Source organism: Echiichthys vipera (assembly GCF_963691815.1).
Source record: "Echiichthys vipera genome assembly, chromosome: 1".
Classification (NCBI taxonomy): domain Eukaryota; kingdom Metazoa; phylum Chordata; class Actinopteri; order Perciformes; family Trachinidae; genus Echiichthys; species Echiichthys vipera.
Genome location: NC_139826.1, coordinates 5,780,372 through 5,797,151, shown reverse-complemented (window position 1 = coordinate 5,797,151; position 16,780 = coordinate 5,780,372). Strand labels below are relative to the sequence as shown.

General features: G+C 41.4%; 1 protein-coding gene across 2 annotated transcripts in view; it reads right to left on the bottom strand.

The window, feature by feature from the left end:
- The window catches only part of ccdc102a (coiled-coil domain containing 102A), a 98,223-nt gene that overhangs the window by 14,743 nt on the left and 66,700 nt on the right, over positions 1 to 16,780 (bottom strand). For both annotated transcript variants that reach the window (XM_083912983.1, XM_083912982.1), the window contains exons 7-9: positions 15,207 to 15,416; positions 1,942 to 2,112; positions 1,487 to 1,590 (exon numbers count right to left, since the gene is read on the bottom strand). In XM_083912983.1, coding sequence (XP_083769109.1) covers positions 1,487 to 1,590; positions 1,942 to 2,112; positions 15,207 to 15,416 — 485 coding nt within the window. The remainder of the gene's footprint in view (positions 1 to 1,486; positions 1,591 to 1,941; positions 2,113 to 15,206; positions 15,417 to 16,780) is intronic.

Sequence of the window (16,780 nt, the reverse complement as noted above, 5' to 3'; positions counted from 1 at the left end):
TCTGAGTCTGACACTGACTACAGCTCTTACCTTCTCCTGCTTGGCTTTTATGTCACAAACTACCTTAAAAAATGTTAAAAACTCACTCCAGTGCTGTGTGATAAAGTTTAGCTTAAAGCAGTGTGAGGGGACACTGATTGACACAGTTCGCCCTCGGGGCTTATCGTAGCTGTTTGCGTTCACTGCTGAGATCATTCAGTTCAAAAAATGGAAACTCAATGCCAGCTGTCTCAACTGGGCTTCTTCTGATACCAACACTCGCTGCTGTTGACACATGCCAAACTGCTGCTCACATGCCCAAAAGTACCAGAGACATCACTGCTTCAGGGAGTGCCAGATTCATATACCAGAGTCAGGCAGAGTGCTTTTAGTTTGAATACTATTCCTGGCTGCCTGTAGAGTGTGGAGTGACTCACTGCTGCACTGATGAGTAGACTACTTGTAGTAAGTGCTCATTATTGTTTTGTGTATGAATTTTAGAATTCCTCGACAATTTACTTATACTTATTTCTGCTATCATGACACACTGTACATATATATGTCACTTCGCAGTGGTGTCTGCAGCTGTCTGTCTAAGAGTCCGATCTGGAGTATAATTGAGCCTTGAGAGGGGGAAATGGCAGGGATGGATGTGATCGGAGCAGCTGTACAGGTTATTGTATATTTACAGAAATAATGAGTTAAGATTGGTATGCTACTTCAGTCGTTGTGACTGAGGTTAACTGCTCCTAGCTAATGCAGCTTCAAATTAAAGATAATGATTGGTTAGAAAAAAGTTGACACAAAAGCTGGAAAACCACTCAACCTAACCTACTTAAACAAGCCCGGCAAAATCTACAGGTAGCAGCAATATTGTGGCTTGCCTTGTTTTGTTGACAAAACAAGGCAAGCCACAATATTGTATCTCTTATTTTCATATGGAGATACACTATCGTGCATAATCCAGATAACAAGAATGCATTTTCATCCAGGTGTATATTCAAAGACTCAGGTGTTGGATGCCATTCTCCAGATACAGCTCACATGTTATAACAGGTGTAAATGGGGCCTGATTGATTTCCACTTGCTGAATGGCTCCTTGTCAGCTATTTTGACCACAACAGAGCATGTTGTTCTGGGTCGATAACGTGTGACAGCCCAGAACCCGTTGCCTGTGTGCTGGTGCTCTGCTCATTTACTTGCAGGTCTATGGCTGAGATGATTGAGTAACTGGGAGCACCTGGCCAGGCCTCCCAGCCTTTGTAACCCTGCCTGACCAGAGACCGGGGTGCGTCCCTTCACTGGCACCAGCATGATTTCCTCTTTGTCTAGTTGGTATGATACATAAAACTACGTCAAACGTGCACAATATGCACAAATGGACTACTTAAACCTCAAATGAAGAACACTCTCTACTGACACATTCACCGGAAATCTTTTTTCTGCTCTGTTCAAAATATGTGTGTGTGTGTGTGTGTGTGTGTGTGTGTGTGTGTGTGTGTCTTACCTTGACTGGAGGTGTTCCAATTGTACCTGCAGGTTCTCAGTCTGCTCGACCTGCTCATCCAGAGACCTCTGCAGCTTCCTCGTCTGGTTGTGTGACTCATCCAACTGGAGACATACACACACAAACACACAGATTTGTAATAGACTATCTAATACATCTCACATCAGCTATTAAATGAGGGTGATCATTACATGAAAGGGTTGTCTGATTGGTAACACTATATACAATGAGAGTGGAATAGATACTGACCTGTTTTCTGTGGTCACTTGACTAGTTCAAAAGAAAAAATGTGTATTGACCTTAGAAATAGAATGAGTTCTCTCGCTACAATGGTCACAATTAAATTGTGTCTTTAGTTGTCTAACAGTTGGCGGGTTGGAACGATCAGCAGAGTTTTGGATAAGTGGTCTCTTTGAACTTCACATACACAAACACACGTAGAGCCACATTCCTACCTCATCCTCCGCCTGTCCTAACTCTTTCTTGAGCTCCTCCACTCTCAGTCGTAGCTTTTTGACTTCGGCTTCGTGGCCCTCCACCCTCCGGTTGGCGTGGGCGAGCTCAACTGTCTTCTCCTGGAACTGCTTCTTCAGCTTAGCTTGAACATGGCGAAGGTCAGCGAGCTCCTGAGGACAAAGTAGACAACAGAGCGAACTTAGAGACTAATGTTTCCACCTACGAGCTGATTCTGCTCAGACAGCTCTTCTGTCGCATTTGCTACTGAACTATATTATACCATTAATCTGTTTGACAGTTAATTGTCATTAAATGAAGTAAAAGTTTCAAATATTTGCTGATCTCTGATGAAACTGTGAAGATTAAGTTATGTATATTATTAATGAAAAAATATCATTAGTTGCAGTAATAATTATATAATATAATAATAACAATAATAATAATTTAAGCTGCAAGCAGCAACGAACGGGTCCTTGCACCTCGTGCATGTCGGCAAGGTGTCTGGTGGATATTGAGAATTTCATGTAAATCGGATTAATTTTGTCACATCAGTCAGATTTTCTGTTGCCAGTAGAAGGCGCTGTGTCTGTTAGTCGATATTGCATATAGCATTTCATGCAAAAGTTAGAGTGACTTCCTGTTTATGGTGGGCGGTACAAAATGCCTGCCATGCCATTGCTCAACATACATAAAACATGCATTGTGTTACCGTACATCAAGTGTAGAGCCCACAATATAAGTTTCACGTAAATCGGTAGATATTTGTAATTTTTCCTGTTGCCAGTAGGGGGGGGGGGCTATGCTTACGACTAAATATTGCAATGCTGATGTGTTCAGGCCTAGACTGTTATGAATCATGAGAAATTTGGGGCATATTGGACAATGTATGTTGAAGTTACAACCACTTCCTGTTTCACGGCGAAGGATGGTCGCCACAACAACAGAATTTGATGAAAAGCCAAAAGCTACATGATTAAGCATCATGAAGGTCTTAAGTCTGTGCGGACAGGATTTGAGGTGGATGTGTTCAACCGGCTAGGAAAAGAACATCAAAATATATGAAATGTAGCTTCCTGTTGCCAGTAGGGGGGCGCTATGACACTGATTCAAAAGTGTCCTACATACGTGTTTAGGGCGGGTCTCTGATCAAACATGTGAAGTTTGGAAAAGATCTGAACACCTGGTGTGCAGTTTCAGCGGTGTCTTTGGTCATGGCGTTCCATCGAAATTCGCCGTGCCTCCACAGCTGTGCCGTTAAACAAAATGATTCCATGTTCACAATGAAACATCATTCGCGTCTTAAGGCTCTCATCACCACTTTTGAGGAGGATCTGATGAACCAGTCAGGCAGAGGACATCAAAGTATAAAACATGTCATTTCCTTTTACCAGCAGGGCTTGCTATGACTATACGTAAACATTTTCACATCGATGTGTTCAGGCTAAGAGTCCAATGATGCCTGAGTTTGGGAAAGATTTGACAATATGGTCATGTTAAAGACCACTTCCTGGTTCATGGCGTGGGGGTGAAATTTGAGGCCCCGCCACGGCCAGGCTGATGAAAACGTGTATGCTCCGCATTTATCGTCGGCCATGTCTTGAAGGTGTACAGACCAACTTAAAAGTCATTCCGTTGAAAACTCTAGGACGAGTTTGATAAAGTACAGGGCAACGTTTTTAAAAAAAACGCCCAAAAATAACATGTTTAAATCAAAATGGCGGACTTCCTGTTGTGTTTAGGGCATACCTCCAAGAGGTTATTTTTGTGTGTCTCTGCATTCTTCACATGCCTACCCATTTTCATACATGTAGGTGAAAGTGCATTGAGGGGCTCGACCTTGGCAATATTCAAGAGGGCGCTATCGAGCTAATTTGCCACACCCAAGACTGAGACTAGGGGTGGAACGGTTTATTAAAAAAATATGTCCCACCCGATACGCATGTCATGGTTTGGTACATGTGTGTAAGGTTCGGTTTATGAGGTGCAACGTAGCATAAGCCTTCATGACCGCTGTCCTCTCTCGTATCCATCTCTGCGCTACGTCTCAGTGCGTCAAATCCCGGTGCGCTGGTGGACTCTGTAGGCGCACGGCCACAACGCTACGCACGCTCTCGCTACGCTCTTTTCTTCGTGGGTTTTTGAATCTTCTTGGCAACAGCTCGCTAAGCTCCGCTCTGTTTGTCCGTTTCTGTGTTTAAATCCGTGGTTAAATCAACACATCAATGTTTCTTTGTACTCTGAAAAAAAGAAAGGTTGACACAGAAAACCGTCAGTTCACCAGAGAAGTTTTTGTTTCTGTCACTATGAGTTTACTCTGCAGCCATATCTGCGTGTAAAGAGAAGTTGATAAAAATCATGCTACTCTGCATTTATGTTACGTTAATTTGTGTCAGTCCAGTTTTTGATGAGTAAACTAATGTTTCATATGTGCTCATCAGCCTGGTAAAGTAACTAGTTACTGAAGTAATCAGTAATCAGATAAATGTAGTGCAGTAAAAAGTAGAATATTTCTACTGATTTGTAGTGGAGCAGAAGAATAAAGTAGCATCTAAATAAAATACTTTTGCCTCAAACTTTACTTTAGTCCAATAATTGAGTGAAAACCTCTGGTTCACAGGTTTGTTCATTTAACAAGGATTGTTTTTTGACAAGCTTGTTGCACTTTGAGGCCTATGACTAATATTTACATTGATTAAATAAAGACAATATACTGTATGTACTCCTATGTCGCAGTAGTGTTTTACAATATCCATTAATGTGATGCTCATATTTTTCCAGCCCCTAATTTTGGATCATTTTTTGTCAACCAGCCTTAATTCCAAATTTACTGAATAGCCCTGATGTAGCCTATTTCAGTCAGTTCAGTGATGCTATTTGTGCGTATTTTAGTGAAAGAAAACCTATTTTCTTCATTTTTTCTAAGATTTGATAATGTAAAAGTGTTTATATTCTTACCTACAAGGCAAACAATTGTTTACCTTTTTGCCAACTAAATATATAAACGCGTAAATGCAGCAATGTGTCTCCTACTGTTTCGAAATCTCACTTCACTTTCATTTAAGATTGTTACAGTAATCCCTAAGCAAGCTGCCTTATTATTTCAGTTTTTGCATGATTGCATGACATGTCCTTAAGAATATCTGATTAATTAATGTTTTTAATTATTAGGCTACAGATCTGATACATGGTATTTTTAGAATCTAAAAGAAATAGAAAAAAACAACTGAAAAACCGTGACCCCAAAACCTTGATATGAACCCAACAGTGGATTTTGTGAACCGTTCCACCCCTAACTGAGACCCATAATATACCAAATTTTTCACCACTTCTGAACAGTGTGCAAAGTTTAACAAAAAGTTATGAATGTTTAGGCCCTCAAAAATGCAATTTAAGAGGAAAAATAATAATAATCATTCCAATAGGGTCCTTGTCGACTTAGTGGGTGCTCGGGCCCTAATAATAATAATAATAATCATTCCAATTACAATAGGGTCCTTGCTCGGGCCCTACCTAGCTTCCATAAAAGAGACAGATTCAACATTTATAAAGCACTTGATTTAGCTTTTAACGTCATTAAAGCTCTTAATAAGAATATGAAGAAAACAACTGAAAGTAGCTGCTGCTGCTGTGCATCTTGATTACACTCTTTAAATTATTATACAGAGTTTGATAACTCTGGGGGCGCTATGACAATGAGAGAGAAAGACAAATTTCTCTCATGTTATGGCGAGAGAGAAAGACAAATATACAAATATATCTTACATTTAGAAATATGTCCCAGTAGTTCTGTTTCTCTTGTGTGTCTGATTGTGTCTATTTAGAATTTCTACATAAAAAAACATTACATATTGTAGCATATAAGTCCTTCAGATACAATCAACACTGGTTGATTTAGCCCGTATGTTGGTGACAGAAAGATGGTTTATCCAATCAGAAACCAGTATTTTCGCACCTTCCCAAAAGATCTCCAAAGGTGAGTTCGTAGATGGATATGCTGAGAAAATGAGAACCACCCATCTGGAGGAGTCAGGTTATAAATGAAATTTCCTCATCTGAATCCGATCACTGTCCACGTATATCTTTTCTGCACTACAGTTCTGTTTATACCTGTTTCAACAGTCTACTGCATGTTTACATGTCTTTCTACATCTCACGTCGACGATGTCCTCCGTATCTAACCTGTACTAACACACTAACATCCTGACACTTATTCTAACCTGTACTAACACACTAACATCCTGACACTTATTCTAACCTGTACTAACACACTAACATCCTGACACTTATTCTAACCTGTACTAACACACTAACATCCTGACACTTATTCTAACCTGTACTAACACACTAACATCCTGACACTTATTCTACTTGTACTAACACACTAACATCCTGACACTTATTCTAACCTGTACTAACACACTAACATCCTGACACTTATTCTACCTGTACTAACACACTAACATCCTGACACTTATTCTAACCTGTACTAACACACTAACATCCTGACACTTATTCTAACCTGTACTAACACACTAACATCCTGACACTTATTCTACCTGTACTAACACACTAACATCCTGACACTTATTCTAACCTGTACTAACACACTAACATCCTGACACTTATTCTACCTGTACTAACACACTAACATCCTGACACTTATTCTACCTGTACTAACACACTAACATCCTGACACTTATTCTAACCTGTACTAACACACTAACATCCTGACACTTATTCTAACCTGTACTAACACACTAACATCCTGACACTTATTCTACCTGTACTAACACACTAACATCCTGACACTTATTCTAACCTGTACTAACACACTAACATCCTGACACTTATTCTAACCTGTACTAACACACTAACATCCTGACACTTATTCTACCTGTACTAACACACTAACATCCTGACACTTATTCTAACCTGTACTAACACACTAACATCCTGACACTTATTCTTCTCTTACACTTTATTCTTGTTGTTAGAATAAAATGTTTTGTATAGTTGCACTGTTGTTATTTGCTGCTCTGTGTGCCCTGAATTGCCCCCCGGGGACAAATAACGTTTTTTGAATTTAATTGAATTGAACTGAATGAGCTTTGATAAACCAATATCTGCCCATAGAGTGGTTAAGGTCGCCTGTTGCTAGCTAGCCACATCAGTACAGTTGACACACTGGCTATTTAGAGCCAATAAACACAAATGGTCCAAATGGACAAATTCCTGTGAATGACATGAGGTTAAATTTTGCTTCACTTTCTGTCACAAGTCTTTATACACATAAGTTCAACCTCTTTTACTGTGGATTATGAGAAATACGTCACACATCCAATAGAGATGGCTGCCAGTGAGGAAAGAAGCACTAACAGATGAAAACTTCACTTTAGCGAAATCAGATTTTCCCGATTACCACAAAGTGGTGTTATACAGGAGACAGAGTCCAGCTACGAACGACTCTGTATCCATACTTTCTGAAAACAAAGTAACATCCAAGATGTCCTGATGAGCGCTGTGTGGCTGTAATGACCTTTAAGTAGACGTGTCTAGCATTTGGCTCTGTTACAGACTGTTCCAAATAGTTTTTTCATCTATTTAGCAGGGTGTCATTTTAGGTCATTGTGGTTGTGGTCAGGTTTGAGCCAACATAAAGCTCTACTCCACAGGTCTGCATTAGGATTAGCTAAGGGAAGACTGCACTTGGAGCTAATGGCATCATCAATAATGTACCAGTGTCGCTCACTGCACTTTCATGTACTTGAATGGCATGGATTCAGCCTCCCCCTCTGCTGTCTCACACTTAATGGCTCCCCAGACAGAGCAGCTTCCAAGAAAGCTTTTCTGCATATATACGACAATATGATGGGGAAAAATGAGATATCTACAGGAACAATAAAAAGACAAGCCCGGATCAAGTAGTGGGAAATGCCCTTTATTTATTTATATCTGTATACAAGCCTCACTTTATCTTTATTATGTATTAAATATTGGATTCTTTTAGCCATCAACACGGAAAAAGCTTTGACTTTTTTCACGATGTAATAACAGATTCCTTAAGAGGTGGCATGCAGCTCCCCTCCCCCTCAGTGATTATCAAGGCAAAGCCTAAATGCAACACAAGCATTAGTGTAACCCCAGAGCCAGATCAAACAAAGAGAGCGGCATGGGGATGCAGGAGGGAATAATTAAAATGAGAGGGGGGGGGGGGCTCTTTGAGAAGGAGACAGGGATGAAGGGATGAGGAGACAGATGAGAAGTAGGGGGAAGGTAGTAATTGGAGGGGTGTTTTTTAAAGGACAATAAAGGTGAGCATGAGAACAAAGGGATGTAGCCTGCAGAAAGACCTAAAAGGAAGAAAATCCCGACGTCAACATGTCTGACACAACATTGTATGCTTTGACTCTCTTATTGACTCTCATTGACATGAATTTTATACACATTTGGTGAATCCAAACGTCATATATGGCTGCTTTGTCAGAACCCTTTGCTGTTACTTGGCATAAACTGGGGAGCCCTGCGCCTAAAACTGTGGCACTCAGGTGTCGTCATTCACTGTTCCTACATTTTACTATGAAAAGTAATGCACTGTAATCTGTATTTAATCCACAAATGTATGTATGTATTTTTTTTTGCCCAAATTCCTGCGTCGGAGCGTCTGCTTTAAAGTGAAAAAGAAAAAACCCGAACATGAATCCCACTATCCCTTCCAACAACCCATGTCAGTTGTAGTCACAGTAAATAACCAGGTAATGAAATAACATATAACATAAAGTTGTGCATTTTGAGATATCTTGTTTCTAGTGGCCTCTTTGATAAGGTGAAACTGTAAGTGAGCGTGTTCTTTCAGAGCCTCACATTTGACACACATTTACCTCTCTACTTCAAGTCCGTCCACCTATATGTTCCCCTCTTATACACACACACACACACACACACACACACACACACACACACACACACACACACACACACACACACACACACACACACACACACACACACACACACACACACACACACACACACACACACACACACACACACACACACACACACACACACACACACACACACACACACACACACACACACACCTGTTCCTATTACACTTCTGCCCTTACCACAAGCAGGATTATTTACATCTGGCTCGGGAAGGCTCCACAGACACAGATATTGGAATAAACATCAGAAAGGCAACAAGTGCTTTCATTAGTGAGTCATATTATCAATCACCATTGTTTTAACTCTGTGACAGATAGGAACAGACATTTACATTCAGGAAAATCTAATGGAGTACATCTTTAAAGAAGGTAATCAGGAGACGTAATACAAGAGCGCTAATATCCGTGTAGGGAGGAGGGTCATGGTTGTAAATGGGTCCTAAAACACAGGACTTTCACATCGGGGTCAGTCTACTTTCCTTAGAAGTACTAAGCCAAACCACAACATGTTTTATAATCTTAATCAAGCTGTTTTGGTGCCTAAACTTAACCATCATATTTCATAAGATTTCATACAAATCTATTTAAAAGGAAACAGTTTGTTGTGATGCTTCACTACAATCGCTGTTTTAAACATGAAGAACACGTGGTTAATGTTGTGAACTGAACTATGGTTTGGATTAGGCAACCAAATCACTTGGTTCGTGTTAGGAAAAGATTGGGTGGGGTTAAAATAAGTGTATTATGTTATTACAGGACAAAGGACACGAACAGGACAGGAACCACCGTTTCATCAGTGAAAGTCCTGTGATTGTTTGACCCCTCCAGCACCCTGGCCCGCACCTACAAGGACTTTGTTGCTCTTACTTCTGGAGCACTTGCTCTGAGCCTCTAATATTGCAGCAGATGGGGGTGGTGGTGGTCCATTTTGCAGTATTATCTTCAGCTTAAGATTTCACATCGTAAATTTGAAAATGAAAAGTCTGTTTACTGTGACTGGAAGTGTGTCTGTCTCTGTCTTTGTGTCTGTCTTTGTCTCTCTCTGTCCATCTGTCTGTCTTTTCTCTCTTTCTCTCTCCTTTTCTTCCTCCCCAACCAGTCAAGACAGATGTCCGTCCTCCACAGAGCTAGGTCTTTCTGACGTTCCTGCCTGTAATAGGGAAGGTTTTCGTTGCCACCGTACTCTACAGGGGAATTGTTGGGTCTATGTAAATCATAAATAAGTCATAGCATGTGGTCTTTACCTACTCTGCAAAGTGTCTTGAGATAACTTTTGTTATGATTTGGCACTATAAATAAAATTGAATTTACATTTTTTCCATACATCACGTTCGAACAAATGAAAAGTTAAATCTCAGTTACATTATTTAATTTTAATATTGGCAGCCATTACACATGAATGGACCATAGACTTCTACAAACAGTGACTCAAATATGAGAGTTTGTCCATTTGTTTTGTGTTTTAATCATCTAAAACTACATTTCTTTAGGTTATAGACTGTTATTCAGAAAAAACGTCAGATTGGTTGCCAGGGTTGTCTGTTGTTGGGTGCAGCTACTGTAGGCTGGCACTGGGTGAAATGGAGTTTGCCAATTCTGCAGCTGCTTCGGAGCCCCAGTGAAGGGGGCGTTATTTGTCCCAGCAGCTGAGTGAGCGGAGACGGGCAACAACCAGAGTCACTATAGGCCAAGCATTCACTCCATGGACTGAGAGAAAGGAGAGAAACGCCATTCAAACGCACGCCCACTTGGCTACGCTTCTCCTTGATCGCTAACATTGCTTTCATCTTTACTTAGCTGGAACGGCTAATGCTAACAGCAAATGCTAACAGTCAGTCAAACTCCTCTAATACTTGTTTTTATGGTGTGATTTGCCGAAGGGAACAGGTTCAAACAGGCTCAAACTGACTCCGGTCTCCTGTAGGCTACTGGGCCAGGTCTGACCAACCTGGCAACCCGACTGCTGGAATTATTTTTTGTTGTCGTCACTAAGATCTTGAGACATGGTGGTGTTATGCTCATTCTCCATTTTCTACCTTTAACAGTTAATGCGCAAATTGTGAATATAATGGATAATTAAATAAAAGTAAGTGTGTGCCTGTGAATGTTCTCATGTGTCCAGGTCATCATTCTCCCCAAAGTAATTTAAATCAAAAGCAACTGGACTTGGTTATTTATCTAGGAAGACGTTTCACCTCTCATCCAAGAGGCTTCATCAGTTCATGAACGCAACTGAGACTGGGAATAGTAAGTGTGGTTTGTCATATGAATAAATTGGGTAAAACAAGTAGCTTTCTTGTTGTTATTAGTATTTTTAACTTTTTTTCATCTTCTGGGCGGCTTAATCAGACCCGTTTCCCTGCAGGTTCATTACAGTTTCATTCACTTGGCCAAAAGGACATCCCAAAAGATCCTCTTCCTAAGAAATGTGCCACATATAAAAAGGGTGCTGGTGTGAAAACAAACCCACTATGCATCACTTCCACTGAGCAAAATGAACGGTTAAAGTACATATTAGATTGCTTCCTCAACACAGAGTCCTGGCTGTTGTCCCTGTGAATGATGATGAAATGACTTCATGCCTCAAAACAGACATCTAGGCCACAATCCTCAATATCCCTGCAGTTTTATCACTTTGAGACGATGTAATGAATGTCTGAGGGCAGCAGAGGAAGGGGGTTGGGGCTGACGGATGAATGGGAGGAGGGTGAGAGGCTGGGAGTCCCTGACTCTATTAAACATGAGGGATTACTGAATGATCTATGAGCATGATAATGTGTCTGTATGCCTTTCTACATATACTGTATGTGTGTGTGTGTGTGTGTGTTTGTGTTAATAGTCTATTATGGGTTCATGCATTCGTGCCAAATCTGTGCCTGTATGCTCAAACACAAAAGCACAAATATGTGTGTGTTCCTGTATGTAGCGTATGTGCGCGTAAAGCCAAACTGCCTGTTAAATGTTTCTCCTTGACTGGAGAGACCCTGAAGTCTGCCACTACATCTGACACACACACACACACACACACACACACACACACACACACACACACACACACACACACACACACACACACACACACACACACACACACACACACACACACACACACACACACACACACACACACACACACACACACACACACACACACACACACACACACACACACACACACACACACACACACACACACACACACACACACACACTTGAGTTTATAATCAGCGCAGCCCAGGAGCAATACAGTGGGGGAGGGACTTATGGTTAGTTGGGGCTCATTGCATTACATTTAGCTATACAAACTACAGAGTTCTACATATAAGTGCAGCTTGTAAGTGCATTTATTATTTTTTTTTTTTTTAAATAAATTCAAATAAATCATCCTCTCCTTAGCCAAGGTGCATTCTAAAGAGTTGTGTTTTTAGCCTGCGGTGGAAGATGTTTCGACTTTCTGCTGCCCTGATATGGAAGCGGAGCTCATTCCACCGTTTGGGAGCCAGGACGGCAAACAGTCGTGACTTAGTCATTAGAGTGACTCAGTGTTCCTCTCAGTGAGGGAGCAGCAAGCCGATTTGGCCATGCTGAGAGTGCGGGCTGGGGTGTAAGGTTTAATCTTGTCCTGGGTGTGAGCTGGGCCTGATCCGTTAGTAGCACGGTACACATAAGTGTCTTAAAACGGATGTGAGCAGCTACAGGAAGCCAGTGAAGGGAGCGGAGGAGATGTGTAGTGCGAGAGAACTTAGGTAGGTTGAAGACCAGCTGACCAGTTGCATCCTGGATGAGCTGCAGGGGTCGGATGGCACAGGCTGGGAGACCAGCCAGGAGGCTGTTACAGTAGTCAAGGCGTGAGATGACAAGAGCTTGGACCAGAACCTGTGCTGCCTTGTTGGTCAGAAGAGGACGTATCCTCCTGATAAAGAGAGTTGGTTGTCACGTGTCACACCCAGGTTCCTTGCAGTCTGGGTGGGGGCTACCACAGAGTTGTCAAGGGTAATAGTAAGGTCTTGGGTGGGAAAACCCTTCCCAGGAAGAAAGAACAACTCCTTCTAGGTTGAGTTTCAAGTGGTGTGCACACATCCATTGACAGCTTTCATTCAGACAAGCAGAGATTTGTTCTGCTAGATTTGTTTCAGACTGGGGAAAAGAGAGATTAAGTTGGGTGTCATCTGCGTTAGTGAATGACAAAAAGCCCAATAAAAGACGAGGAAAAAAAAGACTATTGGAGATATATTGGAGATAGATTGATAAAAGCACCAACAATAAAATATATACAGTATATGTCTGTATACCAAACTAATGGATTTGTTAAAATAAGCTTTTATTGGTCCCCTGAGTGGAAAGTCAGGTTTCGCAGCAGCAAAGAAATACGTACAGATAAATAGAGGAGTAATGAGGAGGATTAGATTTCACCTTTATCTCCTGCGTGGACTGTCCGTAGCTCAACAGCTTCAGCCTACGCTACTAAAACCAGTGCAAAGATCTGAAAATAGTGTAATTTGCTCATACTTCATAGTTCCGGTAGGAACATGCAAAGCTGCATTTTGAGTGAACTGTAGTCGCTGCACAGCTGATTTTGGGAGGCTGGTGAATAGACCTTCACTTTTTCAGACTATTGGAACGACCCTTAAGATGGCTGCGGGGATTCTCGACAGGGCAAGTGAACGAGGGCAAGTGAACCTCTATTGGAATGCAGTATTAGTGCAGGAGTGCACGTGAATTTGCCGTAAGCTCCAGTGTAAGACCACCTTTTGTCCATTCTCATGTTTATTTTTCTCACTGAGTTCAGCTCGTTTTGTTTCTTTGTTCTGTCTTTAGCCTTTTCCTCTCTTCATCTGCCATTCTCTCCTCTTTGATCTTCTTCCTCCTCCTACCTACTGTATCTGCGTGTGTGTGTGTATTGGGGGGGGCATTAAATAAACCTGGGAGATTCATAAATAACATAAATCATATACGTACCAGCCAAACCTGCTGCTAATAGGGCCATTTAAGAAGACCACTTGTCCTCCCTGTCTCAAGTTGGCAAGAATAACACCACAGGCAGACCTCAGGGTAACAGTACTAGATTTACACAGCCATCGTAGGTCATCATTTTGAATTTAATACATCTACAAACTGCAAATCCATCTTTTCAACAAGATACAAGAATGTCCAGATACCTCAAAGGATTCAACACAGCAGGTCTTCCTTAATCCTGCCAGAGAGGTGCATTTTGGGTAAACAACTCCACCTGGTGACCATAGATGTCATAACATGACAGCTACCTATATGTATTGAATCTCCCGATATTTTATTTTTCTATGATAAAAAAATATACCATGATTTTTTATCATTTTCAATTTTAAATTAATTTATCATTTGAATTGAAAGGGAAACATTCCCTGGTACCTGTCATCTTCCCTGACTTAAATAACTGCCTTTAGATGCATTTAAGAAAACAAATAGGTCCGGTCCAGCTGCTTCTGATTTTGCCTCCTGATATCCTAATAATAAATGAATTATCTAAAGCCCTGTTCAGTAACATGGACCGTAAATAATGAAGACACACACAGAGGGGTGTGTGTGTTTGTGTGTCTATGTGTGTGTGTGTGAGTGTACTTAGTGTTTGACATTGGACATCAATCTGTGCAGTGCTAGTGATGCCCAAAGCCCTCACTGCGGTTGAAGAAGATTCTACTATCAATCAACCTCTGTGTCTGTCTGTCTGTCTGTCTGTCTGTGTGTGTGTGTCCATTGTCTTAATCGCTTGCCCTGTTTCTCCTTCTCTGTGTGGATCAATACCATGGTTTCAACACTATTGACAAAACACAATCAATCTCTCCCTCTTTTCTCTGTGTCGCACACACACACACACACACACACACACACACACACACACACACACACACACACACACACACACACACACACACACACACACACACACACACACACACACACACACACACACACACACACACACACACACACACACACACACACACACACACACACACACACACACACACACACACACACACACACTGCTGACAGTGTTTCAGAAGGACAAGGTCTGGGCACAATCTCCTCACATGTAAAGAGATCTCAGTGTGTGTGTGTGTGTGTGTGTGTGTGTGTGTGTGTGTGTGTGTGTGTGTGTGTGTGTAGTAAGAGAACGATTATGGAATTTAAAGGATATCATTTGACTTTTTTGAGGGCATTGTTATGATAGCTAATAGAAGTTGTAGTGAAATGTGATTGTTCCTCAATAGCTTAATAGTTTCAAGACAAGCATGGTGGAAGCACTGGGAGGTCTAAAAAAGTCTGCTCCTGCTCACCTTGTTCCTCTCAAACAGCTCGCTCTGAATGGCCTTGAGGTCGCTGTTGAGGGCGGAGGCGGCTTGCCGACGTTTCTTGGCCATTTGCTCCTCCAGGTCTTCAGCCTGAGCTCTCAGTTTCTTGTTGTCCCTCTCCAGGGCAAGTTTATCCGTCTCCAAGCGCTCCCTGCGCCCCCACTCTGCAGCATTCTCCACCTGCAGCCTCTCCATCTGACAGAGAGACACAGAGACGCGGAAAAGAAGAGAGGCGGAGGATACCGAGATGATAAATGGGTTTTTAGTTGTACCAATCAACCCTGGTGCTAACAGAAATTTTAGAGGAGGGGCTGTCTTCCCCAAACACCAAAATATTTTAATATAAGAAGCTAGAATCAACGGAGTTTGACTTTTTTCTTGAAAAAAATGACTCAAAATGATTAATCTCTTATCAGAATAGTGGGTGATTCATTTAATAGTTGAACATGAATTGTTTCATTTTTGCAGCTCTCGAACTGACTTCTATGAGTTGAAAGTTGAGTCAGATGTATTCTGACCCACAGTTACAGGTGGGTCTAGCTAGTTGTGCTCAGCTAATGTACTGTACCTCAAGTATCTTAAGTAAAAGAAGTCTTTTTGCAGAAAGATAGATCGTCAATACTAATACTTGAGGGGAAGACTGTTATATCTTATCTATACAGTTGGCTAGCTTAGTCCAGGTTCCCAACATAGGGGTCGGGCCCCTCCAGAGGGTCACCAGTTAAATATGAAGGGTTGTGACATGACTAGTGGGGGGGGGGGGGGGGGGGGGGGGGACATGCTGGTCTAATCATTTGAACTGTGAGAAGTTTAGAGGAGACATCGCTCTTTGGAAGACCTGCTCACAAGCCAGAAAGTTTAGGAACTACTGGTTTAATCTTCAGTGCATTGTTCTTTTATGCACACTCTTAATCGGGTTAAGCTGTCAGATAAATGAAGGGGAGTAAAAAAAGTACAAGTATCTCTAAATTGTGCAGAAAAGTGTAGTAGTTGAGTAAATGTATAATTAAAAAGTAAATGTATGTATAATGTAATCAAGTCAATTTGATTATTCATTTTCATTTTCATTATATTTCCAAAGCTTCCCAAATGGACTGGAATCTGGGACAATGTGCTTCACAGTCGGCCGAAAGAACACCATGACCAATATCTACTAAAGAAAATCACTGGTTGACATATATATTTCAAGGCTGTCCAATCTTCATCCAACAAACCACTAGTGTTATAAGATGTGCAGCACGACTGCTAGCCCAGGGCTAACATTGGCGCAGCTGAAACAACTGCAACAGGATCCTTGGCTGTAGTCGCAGCTAGCTCTAGCCATGACAAAGGTGCCGTTCACACTGCAGGTCTTAATGCACAAATTCCGATTTATTGCTCAAATCTGATTTTTTGTTTGTCTGTTTGTCACATTACATCTTTAAATGTGGCCTGTCTACAGATTTCTGTGTGAACAGCTCACGCTCCTGAAGTGACCCACATGCTCAGTTGATCATTGATGACATCACGCCACAACGGTGTTTACAGAAGCAAACATGGCAACGGCGACCCGTATTGTA